Source organism: Haliotis rufescens, unplaced genomic scaffold (assembly GCF_023055435.1).
Source record: "Haliotis rufescens isolate VD_foot unplaced genomic scaffold, xgHalRufe1.0.p SCAF_138, whole genome shotgun sequence".
Taxonomy (NCBI): domain Eukaryota; kingdom Metazoa; phylum Mollusca; class Gastropoda; order Lepetellida; family Haliotidae; genus Haliotis; species Haliotis rufescens.
In genome coordinates, this window is record NW_025963822.1 from 478,451 (window position 1) to 496,995 (window position 18,545).

At 42.5% G+C, this 18,545-nt stretch overlaps 2 protein-coding genes across 2 annotated transcripts; one reads left to right on the forward strand and one right to left on the reverse strand.

Annotated features, from left to right (window-relative positions):
- The first annotated feature begins 3,219 nt into the window (after positions 1-3,219).
- Positions 3,220-5,873, forward strand: LOC124137842 (protein adenylyltransferase SelO, mitochondrial-like). The gene is made up of 2 exons (XM_046504312.2): positions 3,220-3,935; positions 4,778-5,873. The coding sequence occupies exons 1-2, from the start codon at positions 3,233-3,235 to the stop codon at positions 5,857-5,859; spliced, it is 1,785 nt and encodes a 594-aa protein (XP_046360268.2). The 5' UTR covers positions 3,220-3,232; the 3' UTR covers positions 5,860-5,873.
- Positions 5,874-12,077: 6,204 nt separating this feature from the next.
- On the reverse strand, positions 12,078-16,756 carry LOC124137841 (WSCD family member CG9164-like). The gene is made up of 2 exons (XM_048395026.1): positions 16,306-16,756; positions 12,078-12,449 (listed from the first exon to the last, which is right to left on the reverse strand). The coding sequence occupies exons 1-2, from the start codon at positions 16,730-16,732 to the stop codon at positions 12,115-12,117; spliced, it is 762 nt and encodes a 253-aa protein (XP_048250983.1). The 5' UTR covers positions 16,733-16,756; the 3' UTR covers positions 12,078-12,114.
- Positions 16,757-18,545: the final 1,789 nt, after the last annotated feature.

Sequence of the window (18,545 nt, forward strand, 5' to 3'; positions counted from 1 at the left end):
CATCAAGAAACATAACGTTCTTGTAACCGAGGTAACGCCACCATTTTACCAATTGTCGGGTTACCTTTGTAAAGACATAGGGCGCAGATGACAAACCAAATGGTAAAACCACAAACTTGTAATACCTCCTGCCCCATGGCCAAACCCATGAAAAGCCGAGAAAAGTTGTATGAGGAGTATGCATTTCAATATGATGGTACGCGGAATGTATATCGTATTTAACTAACCAATCACCAGCTTTGATATACATAAGAGCGGTTTTCCAGTCTTCGTATTTGACTGAAAGTTTAAACACATGCTTGTTCACCACAGACAAATCAAGAATTAATCTTTTCTTTCCAGAAGAAGCAATAGACACCGACAACGGATTAACAACACGAGGCCTCTCCTCACATTCCTCCACTAAATTTTTCCGCACAAGATCTGTAATAGCTTCACAAACAAAATCAGAATGCCGCAACGCCGACATGTTTTTTAATTCCATAGGTGTCGGAGTAGAATAAAATGGTATCTTGTATCCACTTACAATAACATCAATCACAAATTGAGTAGAACCAATGTCACGCCAAAACTGTATGCAGCGTCTTAGACGACCCCTCTTAGACGACTTAGACGACTTTAACTTGTTTACTCTGAGACTGTGGTCTTGCTTCCCGGTCGACTTGTCGGCGTGACTGTGTTAGAGTTGACATACGGACAGTCTCGTCTCCAGTGGCTGAGTTCTCCGCACGCAAAACACGTGCCGTTTCTAAGTCTCGGGCGAAATGGACGTCCTTGAGATGGTCCCGCTGGATAAGCCCCGCCCCCAATTGTAGCCTGCGTGACAGTCGCTGTCGGTCTAGAAAACTTAAATGGGTCATATCTTGACGATTTTGATTTCTTTTTGTCAATTTTCTTGATAGCTCTGTATTCCGCTCTGGAAATACGCCGATCATCGCCAGAATCATCAGCAAGATCATTACAGTCATATTGGCGAACAGTCTCCCAACCTCCATCTGATGAGTCGGCAAGCTTAATCAGCTTATTTCTACGCTCAATGCGCGAAACCTCCGCGCAAAGTAGATCTTGCAAATAGTCCAATTTTGAGTAAGAAATAGCAAATTTCATTTGTTTCATATTTTCAAGGGTCTCTGAATTGACATTATACTGAAGGCGGTGCCCTTCCCGTTTCCATACGAAATCTTTTTCAGTTTTGAGTTTCTGAATATCAGCCGCTGTTCGAGCCACGTTATCTTGTAAATTAACAAGCTTCTCTTATACAGACCTGTCAACTTCTTCTCGACATGTAGATAACTGCTGTAGAATATTATCAAGTTTCTTGTTAATATCTTCAGATAGCTCCATAACAAAATGGCGATAGAACACGTGGCAAAGTTAATAACGAAATAAACAGACCGCACTGTAACGGCGACACCGCAGGAGAGATTGAACTACCCGGGCTTTACAATTCCTATATATATCCCATACGGTTGCGCCCTCTACCGTGAATAACCTCCCTTTATATCTGGCTTTACCTTCAAGAGAAATCAATTTCAGTCTAATTCACTCTGTTCAACCGAATGAAATTTCATTAAATCTGCAATCGACCGAAATTTGCACGGCAGTTTACGAACTGGATATCGATTTCGTTACGCCATTTTGATTGGACTATGCACAGACTCGTTACTCCAGCCAAAATATAACTCCATAATTCCAGCCTCTTTCGGCAAGAGTGGGAACTGTACTTTTATAGTCAGTTAACGGCCTTGCCTCGGGAAGGTGGGAATATGTATAATACCTGAACATTTTAGGGAATATGTAAATTCGCAGGGTGAATCAGATTTTACATATAATCCCTAACATTTCCGGGATAATACATATTCCCTGATTTGACATATTCCTTGTAATATATAAACGTACTAACAGGTGTCACAAAATGTGTTCGGCCTGATTTACTCGTTCTTTCTTGTCGAAAGAGGCGACTGACGGGATCGGGTGGTCAGGCTCGCTGACTTGGTTGATGCATGTCATCGATCCCAATAGCGTGGATCGATGCTCATGATAATAATCACTGGACTGTCTGGTCCAGACTCGATTATTTACAGACCGCTGTCATATAGCTTGAATATTGCTGAATGCGGCGTTAAACAAACCAACTAACAACCAACTACTCGGTCTTTCCTACCACATTACTGATGTTCAGGCCTAATAAATGCAATTCTGTCACAGGATAACAGACAACCACAAGTATATATGTCCCACGTACATGGCATCAACATCAAATTTATGTAACCCGAAAATCACACCTTTATAACAACCATCTTCCCGCGGCAAGGGAATTAACTGACTATTACTGACTCCTATATGACGTACATATAGAATACTAAACGAGCTCCCGTGTAATACCATTTTATGAAACGAGTGAATAGTTGTGGTATCTGACGAGCAAAAGCGAGTCAGATACCACAACTATTCACGAGTTTCATGAAATTGGTTTTACACAGGAGCGAGTTTGGTATTTTATTTATTACTTGCCATTTATAACGTTTTTTTAAATTATACTGTTGAGTATGAATAGGCTGACACCTACACAATCAACGGCATAGTCCAATTGAGTTTAACAGAATAATACTTCAAACACGTCAGAAGTTGAAACGTATGAATTTAATACCATACAACGGCCCACCTTTAGAATTCACAAAATTATCGTAGGGCTAAGGCTATCGCAACTCACATACTTTAACTTAGACTAACAACTGTCGTTGCGCTACAATACGATCGCCTTGTGGAACGGGCCTTGCACCTCAAAGTTTACAATAACGTCACAATACCCGATGACGTAAATTGTGGAATTTTGTTGCAAGATCAGTCGGCGAAACAATTACATGTGACGTAAGCCCAGCAACAAGGTTGCTGGGGTCATCGAGTGTGCATAAGCTCCTCTCAGTGATCTATCAACTCCACACGCAATGTCGTTGAATAAGCCAAGGGATGTTGAGAGCTTTCAATATTTGTTCGTGAAACGTGTTCCGAGAGTACATAAGCACACGTTTTGGTATTACACAATGTGTAATACAGCTGTATGTTTATTAAACGGGTGATCTCTTCACGGGCAAGTAATAAAAACATATATATATAACGTCAAAACCATACCTATCGCAGCGCGTCGTGACAATATTTTGCTAGCGGTTATCTGAAAGAAAGCAGAAGCTTGAGTAACCTCCCTTGCGCCACGTTAGTTCCGTAAACAAAGATGACAGGTGAAAGGGTGAGAACGGCTCATGTTGAGCTCTGTTTTATGCCAAAGTTGCATCATGCTTTGTGGTACTGTGTACTGCTGGTATGTATTCAGTGTGATGTGTGTAATAAACGAACTTACATAGAATACTATCTCCAACAAAGCAACGTTTGCCTCAGAAACTCTTCATCTGTTCGAAGTAACAGCAAAATTATCGACAAGTTAATCTCTTCATTTCAAGCATGGGATTTCGCACCCCGTCAGATTCTTCATGAAACATTTCCCATAGACCCGGAGAAAAGAAATTTTGTAAGACAGGTTAAAAATGTTTTATTTTCTGTGGTCAAGCCAGTTTCATTCAGGACAGAAACAAAACTAGTAGCAATATCAGACGACGCTATGAGGGACATCTTGGATCTGGATCCAGATATTGCTACTGAAACACAGTTTAGAGATTTTGTCAGCGGGGCGTATCTCCACCCAGGTGCCACGCCCCTTTCCCACAGATACGGGGGCCACCAGTTCGGGAACTGGGCGGACCAGCTCGGTGACGGTCGGGCAGTGATGCTGGGCGAGTATGTCAACAGGGGTGGGGAGAGGTGGGAACTGCAGCTGAAGGGGTCAGGCCTCACCCCCTACTCACGGCGTGGGGACGGACGGGCAGTGCTCAGGTCTTCCGTAAGGGAGTTCCTGTGTAGTGAGGCAATGCATTATCTAGGTGGGTATATGTAGACTCTCTCTCTCTCTCTCTCTCTCTCTCTCTCTCTCTCTCTCTCTCTCTCTCTCTCTCTCTCTCTCTCTCTCAAAATTGAATATTGCTAAAAGCGGCGTAAAACCATACTCACTCATTCACTCTGCTTCATTCTGTCTCATGTGTCTCACTCGTCCTCACCCTCTCTCTCTCTCTCTCTCTTCATAGACTTCTTATTGAATCTCTAACAATATATTTTCTCATATAGGATGGTCCACTATAATATCGTGGTAGTTAATTTATAATAGATCGTAATGGCGCACTAATACTATCCTATTACATATATGTCACACGCACAATGTTTCTTTTTTCTTTGTTCAACTTTTATGACACATGAATTAGGATCGATCTATTCTGGTTTTCTTTACCATGTTCGGTAAACAATGTACAAATATTAGCGACTCAAGGGCGGGCAACTCCACATTATCGCGGTATGGCTATTGTGTGGTGTGATACGTGTGCATCATGTGGTTTCAATTGCTTCCTGTTTTGGATTATGCATATCAGTATACATACGACCTAGGTTGGGTCAATTTAAGGGACTTCGTCTTAACAAATTGGTTCTTTTCTAACCAATTTCGAATGGGGGTAGGGGCAATTCCATTTTAGAAACCATCAAAAAAGGTTAACGTGTATACTTACGAGTAACTGTGACATACCGCAACGAGTCCTGTATTCGATCAAGCAGAGATCATATAATAGAACTATTATATGGTCTCTGGATCAAGCGATGAAATTGGTTCCTAGATTTGCATAAGTGAACAGTCGACAGGGTTTGCCGATAATATAGAGCCTACTATATGTTGTAGGTATCCCCACAAGCCGTGCTGTGGCGCTCGTAGTAAGCGACGATCCCGTCACACGAGACCAGTTTTATGACGGTCACCCCCAGACAGAGAGGGGTGCTATTGTGCTTCGCGTGGCTCGAACCTGGTTTCGCTTCGGCTCTCTCGAACTGCTAGCACACAAAGGAGAAACGGATCTACTGGAACAGTTAGCTGACTTCGTCATACGGAGTTACTTCCCTTCTGTTGATAGTGCTGGTGGAGACAAATACCTTGCATTTTATAGTGAAGTTGTCACCGCTACAGCTGATATGATCGCAAAATGGCAAAGTGTTGGATTTGCTCATGGTGTTTGTAATACAGATAATTTCAGCCTTTTATCAATTACGATCGATTATGGACCGTTTGGGTTTCTGGATGAATACAATCCCAAATTTATACCCAACACCTCAGATGACGAAGGGATGTACAGTTTCGAAAGGCAACCAGATGTCGGAATGTTTAATTTAAATAAATTAAGAGAAGCTCTGCAACCGTTATTAAGTGATAAACAAAAGGCTGATATGCTTGTTGTTTACAATGGGTATGCAGATGTATACAAAAATAAATTCATGGAGATTTTCCGCAAGAAACTCGGGTTGATAAGTTTCGATATTGATGACGAACAGCTGGTTGCGGTACTGTTGAAAATGATGGAGGATACGAAATCGGATTTCACCATGACATTTAGACAGCTCGGAGAAATATCTCTATTTGATTTGGAAAATAGTAATATTGATGGCAAATACTGGGCTTTGAGAACATTACAAAAACACGACTGGTTCTCGAGATGGGTTCAGATCTATGCTGAAAGAACAAAGACGACAAATATTTCTGAAATTAAAAGACAAACCCTAATGAACAGCAATAATCCGAGGTATGTTTTACGAAACTGGATGGCCCAGAATGCAATATCTCTTGCAGATAAAAACAGTTTTGAGGAGGTACAGAAAGTGTTGCGCGTTCTCAGGAATCCATTCACATTGCAACAGGAGGCCGAGCAGAGCGGCTTTGCTGACCTGCCGCCATATTGGGCCAGCTCGCTAAAAGTCAGCTGCTCGTCTTGAATGTGAAATTATAACATAAAATATATTTTTGTTGTTGTTTTCAAATCACGTGCATTTGTTGTTGTTGAAACCGAATTTTGAGATATCGGGAGAAGGGCTGGTAGGTAAAAAGTAGTTAAAGCGTTCGCTTGTCTCACTGATGATCTAGGTTGGATACCTAACACGAGGACAATGTTAATATGATTGTAACCCCTGACGTGATGTGGCTAGAACAATGCCATAAGCGGCGTAAAACTCGCTCATTAAAGTATCGAGATTTGTTCCGCCGGTGGTGATTCCGTGTTAGAGTTGGTCCCCAACAACCCCTGCTTGTCGTAAGTTGGGACTTAATGTTTGTGTGTTGTTTAACGCCACACTCAGCAATATTACAGCTATATGACGGCGATCTGTAAATAATCGAGTCTGGACCAGACAATCCAGTGATTGATATCATGAGCATTGATCCACGCAATTGGGATCGATGACATGCTTCAACCAGGTCAGCTAGCCTGACCACCCGATCCCGTTAGTTGCCTCTAACGACAAGCATAGTGGCCTTTTACGGCAAGCACGGGCTGCTGAAGACCTATTTTACCCCGGATCTTCTGTCACGGTGATATTGCTGATTACACACAGTGTAGGGCGCCGTGGCATAGATGTGATATTGCTGATTACACAGTGAAGGGCGGCGTGACAGATGTGATATTGCTGATTACACGCAGTGTAGGGCGCCGTGACACAGATGTGATATTGCTGATTACACACAGTGTAGGGCGCCGTGGCATAGATGTGATATTGCTGATTACACAGTGAAGGGCGGCGTGACAGATGTGATATTGCTGATTACACACAGTGTAGGGCGCCGTGACACAGATGTGATATTGCTGATTACACACAGTGTAGGGCGCCGTGACACAGATGTGATATTGCTGATTACACACAGTGTAGGGCGCCGTGACATACGTGTGATATTGTTGATTACACACAGTGTAGGGCGCCGTGACACAGATGTGATATTCCTGATTACACACAGTGTGGGGCGCCGTGACATAGATGTGATATTGCTGATTACACACAGTGTAGGGGGCCGTGACATAGATGTGATATTGCTGATTACACACAGTCTAGGGCGCCGTGACATAGATGTGATATTGCTGATTACACACAGTGTAGGGCGCCGTGACATAGATGTGATATTGCTGATTACACACTGTGTAAGGCGCCGTGACATACGTGTGATATTGCTGATTACACACAGTCTAGGGCGCCGTGACATAGATGTGATATTGCTGATTACACACAGTGTAGGGGGCCGTGACATAGATGTGATATTGCTGATGACACACAGTGTAAGGCGCCGTGACATACGTGTGATATTGCTGATTACACACAGTGTAGGGCGCCGTGACATAGATGTGATATTGCTGATTACACACAGTCTAGGGGGCCGTGACATAGATGTGATATTGCTGATTACACACAGTGTGGGGCACAGTGACATACGTGTGATATTGCTGATTACACACAGTGTAGGGCGCCGTGACATAGATGTGATATTGCTGATTACACACAGTGTGGGGCACCGTGACATACGTGTTATTTTGCTGATTGCACACAGTGTAGGGCGCCGTGACAAAGATGTGATATTGCTGATTACACACAGTGTAGGGCGCCGTGACATAGATGTGATATTGCTGATTACACACAGTGTAGGGCGCCGTGACATAGATATGATATTGGTGATTACACACAGTGTAGGGCGCCGTGACATAGATGTGATATTGCTGATTACACACAGTGTAGGGCGCCGTGACATAGATATGATATTGGTGATTACACACAGTGTAGGGCGCCGTGACATAGATGTGATATTGCTGATTACACACAGTGTAGGGTGCCGTGACATAAATGTGATATTGCTGATTACACACAGTGTAGGGTGCCGTGACAGATGAGATAATGCTAATTTCACAAGGTGTAGGGCGCCGTGACAGATGTGATATTGCTGATTACACACAGTTTAGGGCGCCGGGACAGATGTGATATTGCTGATTACACACAGTGTAAGGCGCCGTAACAGATGTGATATTGCCGATTGCAATCTGACGACAATTTGCTTCAAGCCAGCACAAGACTTCAAGTATTGTAAGATTGGATTTTCGTCAGTTCCAACACGCGACTTTCAGTCATATATTTCATTTGTCTCATATACATGTACATGTATTCTACATATTTCGACAAGATACACGTCTATATATGCGGTATTATGCCCGATAACTCTGCCACTCTGCAGAAATATACACTATATGATGGCGCTCTGGCCACCTTTAAAATCTCAGTGCAATAAATAAACTGTGAGTATGTTTTTTTATGGAAACGTGATACGGTTTATCCCCGAGGGTCGAGACGTGTTTCACTCTTCCAGCGCTGTGACATTTCAATAATGCCAGAAACAGGTCTGACTTTGTGTACACTCGTCTCAAGTTGAACAGTATTATATGGATAAATTCTCCATCACCGTGGGGACTTAAAGGTCACCCCGTGTCGCTTGATTGTAAACTATTTCTGTACAAAGCGATGTATTTAAGATCGCTGGCTTTACCATTTTATGTTGGAGCGCAGTCGTTTGCTTGCTGTAAGGTTCTAATTTCTCCGATACTTTAGCAGGAATGTGCCTTTTATCGCTCCCGCTGTTTCACCGTCTGTGAGAATGAACCAGCTGACTTACAAATTATGGACTTCATCACTAAATGTTATCTGTTCGCTGATTGGTCAGTTTACCTTTACGGGCGATCAGTGAAGTTAGTGCCCGTTCTGAGAAAGGGAAACCGATAGTTTGGGAAACACTTCAATATATTTATGTTGCTTAACGCAACTCTTCTTTCGTGGTCCCATAAAGTATCTCAGACAGAAAATAATTAAAGAAATGGGTTCTCATCTCATGTAATACATTGCTAAGTTTTCAGAGCCATGGCAATCTTACAGCAAATTTCATCCATAGTTAAGTTGGGAACGGTATGCGGCCATTTTGATCAAGTCAGCTATATCTGTAGCTTCTAAAATATCAAACAAAATTTTAAGATTAGTGCAAACATATTAAGTAAAATGTATTAGGCAATATTCTTGGGAGTCTTCACGTTGCATTATTGAACAAAGTGTTTGTGAGTATTTTTCAGTGAGTGAGTGAGTTGGGTTTTACGCCGCTTTTAACAGTATTCCAGGTACATCACGGCGTGTCAGCTTAATGTGGGAGGAAAGCCCGAAGTGATGCAGGTCTCAGACGTTTACCGCTTCGACGAAACCCACGAACACGGGTATGGTGCTGACAAACCTAGAAACATAATCGGGGCGAACCGGGATTCGAACCCACAATCATAGGTTTCTTGGGTGCCCAAGGGACGCAACTCTGCACAGCGAATCGCGGCGCCTTAGACGACTGGGCCACCCGTGCCCCCGAGTATTTTTCAGAACACAGACGTAAAGCTATTTAACAGCTCGGGAGCTTGCAAACAGAGTGTGGTTCCTTTGAAAGGCATTTATAAGTGATACACATAGCGAAGACAATTAATGGATGTAAGCTTCTTTATTATGAGGAACACAACGTTTCGGAGTATTTGCTAACTCCATCATCGGATGGGTGTCGTTCCATTCCGGCTTTTCGTGTGTATTGGTAAAGAAAAAAAATTGAAAACGTGTAAGGACACAGGGCGGTGGGGTAGCCTTGTGGTTAAAGCGTTTGCACGTCACGCCGAAAGCCCGTGTTCGATTCCCCCACCTGGATACGAGGGCTAGTCAAAAAGTTCTCAGCCTGACTAACTTTCAGCTATGGGCCATAACAAAGTGAACTAGTCAATGTAGTACATTGATTTTGTATTTGGTCTGTTGATGCTGTTTGTAGATCAGTGACAGCCAGTTGAACCTGATAGGGGTCCAAAGGGACACAGAAATAGAAAAGAACGAGTACCGAGCAGTTATCAAGTTTTTGACTTTAGAGAAAAGTACTCCCAAGAAATTCATGACTTCATGTCACAAGCATATGGGGAAAAGTGCCCTAGCTGGTCCACTGTTAAACGTTGGGCAGCTACAGTAAACTACGGTTATAGCGAACACGCTTATAACGAACTGACGGATATAACGAACTAAAATTAGTAATCCCTTTGAGTTCGTTATAACCGTACTTTACTGTTTAAACTGGGAGAACAAGCCCTGAAAAACCCTAGGTCTTGGCGTCCTTCAACTTCCATCAATGAAGATTCAATCAAGGAGATAGGAACAACGTATTACCATTGCATAACTTGAGGAAGACACAGGTCTAAGCCATAGATCAATTGAAACTCTTTTTCATGAACATTTACAGATGAATATATAAAGATATCTGCTCGTTGGGGGTCACAGTTTCTAAATTCAGATATTGAGGAAAAGAGAACTGACATTGCCAGATAAAGTTTAGAGCTAATTGAGGAGGATTTCTTCAAAATAAAAAAGAGATTAGTAACGGGTGCAAAGCAGGGAGATTATGTTAAAAACAACTTTCACAATTGTTGGTTTTGTTTGTTAGGCTTAGAACGTTTTGACCAGCCCTCGTACAGTGTGTGAACCCGAGATGGTGTCGCCCGCCGTAATATTGCTGGAATGTTGCTGAAAGCGGCATAAAACCATATTCACTCAGTATAAGGCCACAGCAAATTATTCATTACCTAATCCTCCGCAACATCCATTATTATTATACTGCCGACAAAAAATAAGGGAACTGATGAAATGATGGGGAAGGCGTAATAGCGATAAAAGTCTAAAATTAATTTCGGGCGTGAAGATCATTATCTGGTGTGTCCATGACACTTTAAAGGCATACTGTTGATTAACTCGCTTATGGTTACCTTTTGTATTGCCTGCCGATCCACCTGAAGAGTTGATTAACTCGCTTATGGTTTCCCCTCGTATTGCCTGCCGATCCACCTGAAGAGTTGATTAACTCGCTTATGGTTTCCCCTTGTATTGCCTGCCGATCCACCTGAAGAGCAGAAGTGGGCCCAGTTAATTGGTGATGGGTCTCTGGCAAACACTCTCTGCCCGAGAACATGCCAAAGATTCGGTGACGAACTGGGCACCACGTGTTCTGGCATTGTCATCTTGCAGTTAAAACATTCTGCCGATAATTCCAGCGAATAAAACAACGACATGACGCACAATTTCGTCAACATATCGCTGACCATTCAATGTCCATTCACAAGAACCAAATCAATTCGCCTGTCATGTGTGATACCTCCAACACCATGACCCTGTCACCCTCATACCGATCATGGACAAGAATTGTTAAGGTGCCCAGGCATACCGCTCGCCGCTACGTCGCCCACAACGTTTTCTGCCATCTTTGAATTGGAGGGAATCCTAGAATGGCCTGTAAACATGGCGTACTGACCTTGGCGCACAGCCTTTCCCTGGTGTTGTCTAGCCCACCCCAATCTTTACCCCTTCACAGGACGCCTTGCTTTCAGGCGGGCTGCATAGAGACAGTTTTTAACGGTAGATTCGCCTTACTGTTATTGTCGGATTTCTTAATTAATACCAGGGGCTGATTTGAATCTATTGGTTAGTGTAGTTAATATAATGAGACGATCTTGTCTTGCTGTCTTTTTTTAGCGCTGCCACCCACTGGACCCGTTTGTACTTGTCCCCAGTCCAGAAGTGACACTTTTTGATTTGCCAAACATTCGGCCATCTTGGGTTATTGACGTCCCTTCTATCCTACAAGTGTCATTTAATTACTGTCTTCAAGCGTGGGCTTGGCTCAATTGCATTAGTGCTTGTAAGGATCCGTGAAGATCCGGGTTAGAATAGGTCTTCAGCAACCCATGCCTGTCGTATGAGGCAGCTATGTCTGTCGAAAGAGGCGACTAACGGCTTCGCTTGGTTGACGCATGTCCTCGTGTCCCAATTGCAGAGATCGATGCTCATGATATAAATCACTGTATTGTCCGGCCGAGATACAATAATTTGCAGACCGCCGTCATATATAGCTGGAATATTGCCGAATGCGGCGTTCAACGAAAAACTAACAAACATGTTTACACCCTACCTCGATCTATTATTTACAGAAATAACAAACAAACAATTATAATCAGTTACTGCAGCGGTGACCGAGTGTACAGTCGATACCATGGTTACTATATCGTTGACAACCAGCTATAGTTCCCGTGTTCAAATGTTCCTAATAAGTAAAATAACACAAACACGTATGGTAAAAAAATACAAAATATTTTTTATTGACATGATAAATTAACTTTTTCGTAGTTTATAATAGTTTTGTATTTCGTCAGTTACATTCTGTATATAATTCCTAATTGTCGATCGCATGAAAGACGTGTAGGGTACTTGTGGAGACACTTGAACCTTGGGTCGCTTGAAGTTGCCGTGCGCGTTGGCTATCATACACACGAGCTCCGGGTCAGTGACGCGCATGCCCAGGAAGTTGAACAGCCTTCTGGTTTCGTTGAGCATGTTAGTTTGGAGGTCTCGGTATTGCATAATGAGGAGAGATCCGTCGAATTTCAGCCAGTCGGTGTTCATGTCCACCCAGCCACGTGCTTGAAGAGAGACGTATGTTTGCCAGCCTGTAAACCAATATGAAGAATTATCATGTGTGCATGTAGCAGTAGAAGTAGTAGTTGAAGCGATACCGGCACCACTAGAAGTAGAAGACACAGTAGCAGTAGCAGTAGCAGCAGTAGAAGTAGTAGTAGCGGTAGCCGCAGTAGTAGTAGAAGCGGTAGTAGAAGTTGTAGTCGCAGTAGTAGCAGTAGTAGAAATCGTACCAGTTACAGTAACAACACCACTAGAAGTAGTAGCCGCAGTAGTAGTAGTAGAAGTAGTAGTAGTAGTAGTAGTAGTAGCGGTAGTAGAAGTTGTAGTCGCAGTAGTAGCAGTAGTAGTAATCGTACCAGTTACAGTAACAACACCACTAGAAGTAGTAGTAGTAGTAGTAGTGGTAGTAGTAGTAGTAGTAGTTATGGCTGTGGTTGTGGTAGTGGTATTGGTATAAATATAGTCACAGCAAAAGAAGTAGTAGCAGAAGTGGTAGTGGTAGTGGTAGCGGCAGTAGTTATGGCTGTGGTTGTGGTAGTGGTATTGGTATTGGTAGCGGCAGTAGTAATGGTTGTGGTTGTGGTAGTGGTAGCGGAAGTAGTAATGGCTGTGGTTGTGGTAGTGGTAGCGGCAGTAGTAATGGTTGTGGTTGTGGTAGTGGTAGCGGCAGTAGTAATAGTTGTGATTGTTGTAGTGGTAGTATAAATATAGTACAGCATTAGTAGCAATCGTACTAACACCACTAGAATTAGTAGTCCACTGTCGTAGTAGTAGATGTAGTATTAGAATAAATATGACACCAGTAACAGTAGTATGAGTAGTAGTAGCAGTAGCAGCAGCAGTAGAAATAGTAGTAACAGTAGCACCAATGCAAAACATAGAAGTATTTCTAGATCTGGGTGCCGTTGTACAAAACAGTCAGCGCAACGATGATCGTAAGCCTATGTTAAAGTATGGGAGTAACGATCACCTTAGCGCTAAGGTGGCTTTGTACAACGGCATCGAGGTCATTGCCATGGCTACCTGTATCTCGTTAAACCTGAAAAGAAAGGTAACCTTTTTAAAACAGAAACAAAAGGCACAGTGTGCATGAAACACGCGACAAAATATATGTTTTTAGTTTAGTTGTAGAAGATTTAAGTACCGTGAGTAACACCGGCAGAGGTGGTGCTGGTTAGCAGAGGTGGTGGCAGTATTCCGACGACAGAATTTAAGAATGACACTATACCAAAAAAAGGTTATCACGCTTAAGTGTTTGAGGATAGTAAATATCCTGAATTAGGAGTACACACTATGTTTTTCCTAATACAAGATATTTACCCCCCAAACGAACCGAAGAGAAAGAAAAGGAGTTGGATTTGGCCGAAATATTTCCGAATTATAACCTTGTTTCATTCTGTCGCTGTGGGTACATCCGACACAATAACGTAATGAAAGGACAGGCAGACTATAAACAAACGTTACGTCAGATATCTCATAGACTATAGGGTTAGAGTAGTGGGAATGAGGCACGTTATTCCCCGTTAAGTAAACAACAAGTCAAACATATCATGTCGGACATTTTAATTAAACAGAAACAGAAGACAGAAACACAAACCTTCATTGCCACACTAACCAAATCGCCCCAAAATCAAATGTGTCTATATATTCATCTAAAGTGAATAATTGACCACTTTCTGTTATAAAGTGGATAATGGAAGTTAATTCTAATATTAGCAAAGGCAATCTCCTGACCTGAGCTCTAAGGACGTCTTCGTCCCACAACGAATAAATATCAACTTCCACATGTTACCCCGTTCAACGTAGTGGTCCGTCACATCAGCATGACACGCACGAGATTTTCCCAATAAAAGAACATGCGCAACGGGCGTGTTTGGGCGAGCACTTACATATTAATCGAGTGTATTTGGACGAGCTATACCAACCCAACCAAGAACAACTGTTTCCTTCTGTTCAAGTAGCTTCCCTTTGATAAAGGACAGTTCCGTACTTGAGCGGGCGGACCGCAGTTACGCCACTGTTAAACAAACAGGTTTGAGTTGGAACTATATTGACTGTTGTCACGGTCCGACTGACAAACCACTGACCTTCTCTCGTAATATACATGTATGCGCACATTCGAGGAAAATTTGCAATGTTTAGGTAATGTGTGTGAGAGATGAGAACATATTTTCGACGAACGACAATACATGATAAATATGTTATCACGCATGAGTATTCTGGGATGGTAAATATCCTGCATTAGGACAAAACACTGTGTATTTACCATCTCAAAGCACATTGGCGTGATATCCCCTATATCTTCGTCAAATTAGCGAATATCAAAGGAAATAATTAGAAGATAAACAGACACACACATAATATTTATCGATATTGTAAACCTATTGTTTTATTTTAAAACAAACAAACATGCGCACTCTTTAACACCTCGTACTTACTCGGTTGTGAGGCGTCAACACCGAACGTTCTGTTGTTGCTATGGTGATTGTGATTTTGGTAATTATTTCATTATAATTATTTTTAATTAAAAATTAAAAATCCAATAATTCCCATGAATAGAGAAAATCAAAATATTTGTTATGAATGTTAATAATAAATTATTGATTTCGCTCAAACCGAATAGAAAAAAAAAGAATTTTTTATGGATTTGAATTTAACCAAAGTTAAATACCACAAGGACGGGGTCTTCACACACGTCAATCACTATGTGTACCCGTGACGGGATTTAAATCAGTGGAAGAACAAAATCGCGAATACAAAGATATTCCTCACTAACAAAATCTTCCAAATCCTTAATTACCATCTCTTTACCTGTCGAAAATACCATTAGCGTCTTCGTCATTACGTTATAGGGCGACACCCTACTTTGTTACTGCCAGATAATTTGACGCAAAACAGTCTGACGTGGCATGTGTCTACCAAAAACATGGCGGAATCAACGGCTATGGATATGGTCAGGAATAGCCCAGTAGCCTCCTCCACCAGAACGCTGAGACTAGAAAAGGGAATATCTGGCCCTGTCAGTGTGTTGACGTTGTCATGTGTTCAGGATGGGGAGGTGGGGTGAAATGGGGTTTAACGTCGCGTTCGACATTATTGCATTAATAGCGAGATGCGTGCGTGCGTGCGTGCGTGTGTGTGGAGCTCCGAACCGACCATTCCCTGTTTTATACCCTTTATGACTGGGTAACAGGTACCATTTTTCAACTTCTTTTGGACCTCCCGCTCTCTGTGTAGACGCTCTATCAACTACAGAGGAGGTCAGATGTGCACAGACCTCCATAAGCACCTTATTAGGGATAAATTGGGAAACCGGTCCGTCACTTCAAATTTAATTTCGAGGGGCCTTAAGTGATTGTACAAGATTTCTATTGAAATAAGGATAGATATAACTTGAGTGGGCTACTGTCTGCCTAAACGAGTAGACAGGCGGTGGCCGATTTCATTCATTCATTCATTCATTCATTCATTCATTTTGGAAGAAAATAAATGGTTCACTAGGCATGCTGTCAATGTGTCATATGTCCAAAAAATATGTCACCCCAACTTAAAATATTAAATAGTCGGTCCTGAACACATAAGACTTGACCGATTGGCAGCCAAGTGATTATAATGACACCAAATCCTCAGGTTCGAAGGGCGGTCGGGTAGCCTAGTGGTTAAAGCGTTCGCTCGTCACGCCGAAGACCCGGGTTCGAATCCCGACATGGGTACAATGGGCCAATTTCTGGTGTCCCCCGCCGTGAAATTGCTGGAATATTGCTAAAACGGCGTTAAACAATACTCACTCACTCACTCAGGTTCGAATTTCGACACGGGTAAACCCACCGGATGTTAATGGACTATTGCTGAATCAGCTGAACTCAATAGCCGCCCTTTACGTACCTTTGGTAAAATCATGTGGAAGCGCATGACCCCTGTGACCTCCATTACGCCGGTTGAACTCCGCCATGAGGGAGTCGAAGGGGTCACGAATGAGGAGTACCGCACGAGAGAACGCGTGGCGATGTTCGCTCCCCCACTCGTGGGTCTTCACCATCACCACTCTGCCGTCTCTCACCCCCTCCCCGGGGAAGCCGTGCTGCTTCAGTATGACGTCATTGTACACGCTGCCAGTTGCGATACCTGCAAGGTGAAGGTCAACACGGTTATAACGTTCAATACAATAATATGTATATATATATTTATTTTTAAGACAGCACGTAACATACGCAAAACCTAACCATACGTAAAACCTTCTTAATTGTATAACGACAAACTTGTCACTACTGGCTGCACTTATATGTATATAATTATAACTGGCTTCTTGCATTTGTGTGCGTATGTGCGCGTGCGTGCGTGCATGCGTGCGTGCGTGCGTGCGTGCGTGCGTGCGTGTGATGTTACATTCTTCCGATGAAGTTATCGATGCAAAACCCATGCTTGCCGTAAAAAGGTGACTATGCTTGTCCTAAGAGACGACTAACGGGATCGGGTGGTCAGATCAGACTCGCTGACTTGGCTGATGCATGTCATCGTATCCAAATTGCGTGGATTGATGCTCATGATGTCAATCATTGGATTTTCTGGTCCAGGCTCGATTATTTACAGACCGCTGTCATATAGCTGGAATATTGCTGAGTGCAGCGTTAAACAAACAAACATGTTTACATCCTAACTGCCTGCAAAGACTCCCATTACGTTACGTTGTGTTATATCAATACTGATATCATATTTTCTACGTTTGCATAATTAACTCTTTACGACTACAGGGGTGATATTTTGCTGAAGCCAAAACTGGCAAAACAAATAAACTACATAAGTACGGATAAGAATTATTGATGAACAACTTCTAACACCGTTATCAAGCAAGTAATAAAGAAGTTGTTCATCCATATATCTTATCCTTACTTAGTACTTCTAAATGCCCCTAAAAAATGAAAATAAACTGCAGTCTGCATTCGATATGTATTTTCTAGTCATGACATAGTTACTGTTTTGCAGTGAGTGAGTGCGTGAGTGAGTAAATGACCAAGAATCAAACGGCGAATCTGGAATTCGAACCCACGACCATAAGATCCTGTCAAGGCAAAGGGACGCAACCCTGTACAGCAAATTACGGCCCATAAGACATCTGGGACGCCCGTGACCCTTATCCAAATGACTCAACAGGACAATTTGGTCTCCCTTTAAGTTCTAGGAATTTCTTTCAAAACTCTAATATATCTAATTGTTGAAACAAAAATAGAAATAAAACTGCGAAAGCATATTTAAATAAACGACCAATAGAGAATCTCACCCTCGTATCTTTTTATATCAAGACGAGTCCATAAATGTTCAAAACATTTATTGACGAGTGTTGATATATTTGAGGTCAAATATCAAAATACATAAGGGTGAGATTCTATTTGGGTGGCCCAGTCGTCTAAGGCGCCACGATTCGCTGTGCAGAGTTGCGTCCCTTGGGCACGCCAGAAACCTATGATTGTTGGCTCGAATCCCGGTTCGCCCCGATTATGTTTCGAGGTTTGTCAGCACCATACCCGTGCTCGTGGGTTTCACCGAAGTCGTAAACGTCTTAGACCTGCATCACTTCGGGCTTTCCTCCCACATTAAGCTGACACGCCGTGATATAACTGGAATAATGTTAAAAGCGGCGTTAAACCCAGCTCACTCACTCCAGCTTTTTTCAGTGTGTGAACAGTAATAACCAGGGCGCCGTTCCACAAAGCGGTCGTAGCTCTGAGACGGTCTTAACTCCTTTACTTTAACATAGACTTACGACTGTCATAGCACTATGATAGGTTTGTGGAACAGGGCCAAGTATCTTGAATGTTAAAAGTACAGTTAAACAGCTCCAGTGGTAGAGCGATTAGAGATGTCATTTGATAGTGACGTCATGGTTACCAATGATGTCACAATAGTCTGCAAAGAATTGTGATGCAATTTCAATTAGGGATATCCCCAGGACACATCGCTAGCTTGGGATGATAGAGAAAATGATGTCACAATGGTCTGCAAAGACATGTGACGCTATTTCGATTAATATAAGGTGAGGTGAGGTGAAATGGGGTTTAACGTCGCGTCCAAGATTACTGCACTTATATAGCGACGTGCATGTACGTGTGTGTGTTTGTACTAGTTCG

Bases quoted from the DNA above. Each gene is read 5' to 3' on its own strand.
- LOC124137842 (XM_046504312.2), top strand. From the start codon at position 3,233: ATGACAGGTGAAAGGGTGAGAACGGCTCATGTTGAGCTCTGTTTTATG. The intron at 3,936-4,777 runs GTGGGTATATGT...TATATGTTGTAG, and splicing joins TGAGGCAATGCATTATCTAG to GTATCCCCACAAGCCGTGCT.
- LOC124137841 (XM_048395026.1), bottom strand. From the start codon at position 16,732: ATGCAAGAAGCCAGTTATAATTATATACATATAAGTGCAGCCAGTAGT. The intron at 12,450-16,305 runs GTACGTAAAGGG...ATTGGTTTACAG, and splicing joins TCCACATGATTTTACCAAAG to GCTGGCAAACATACGTCTCT.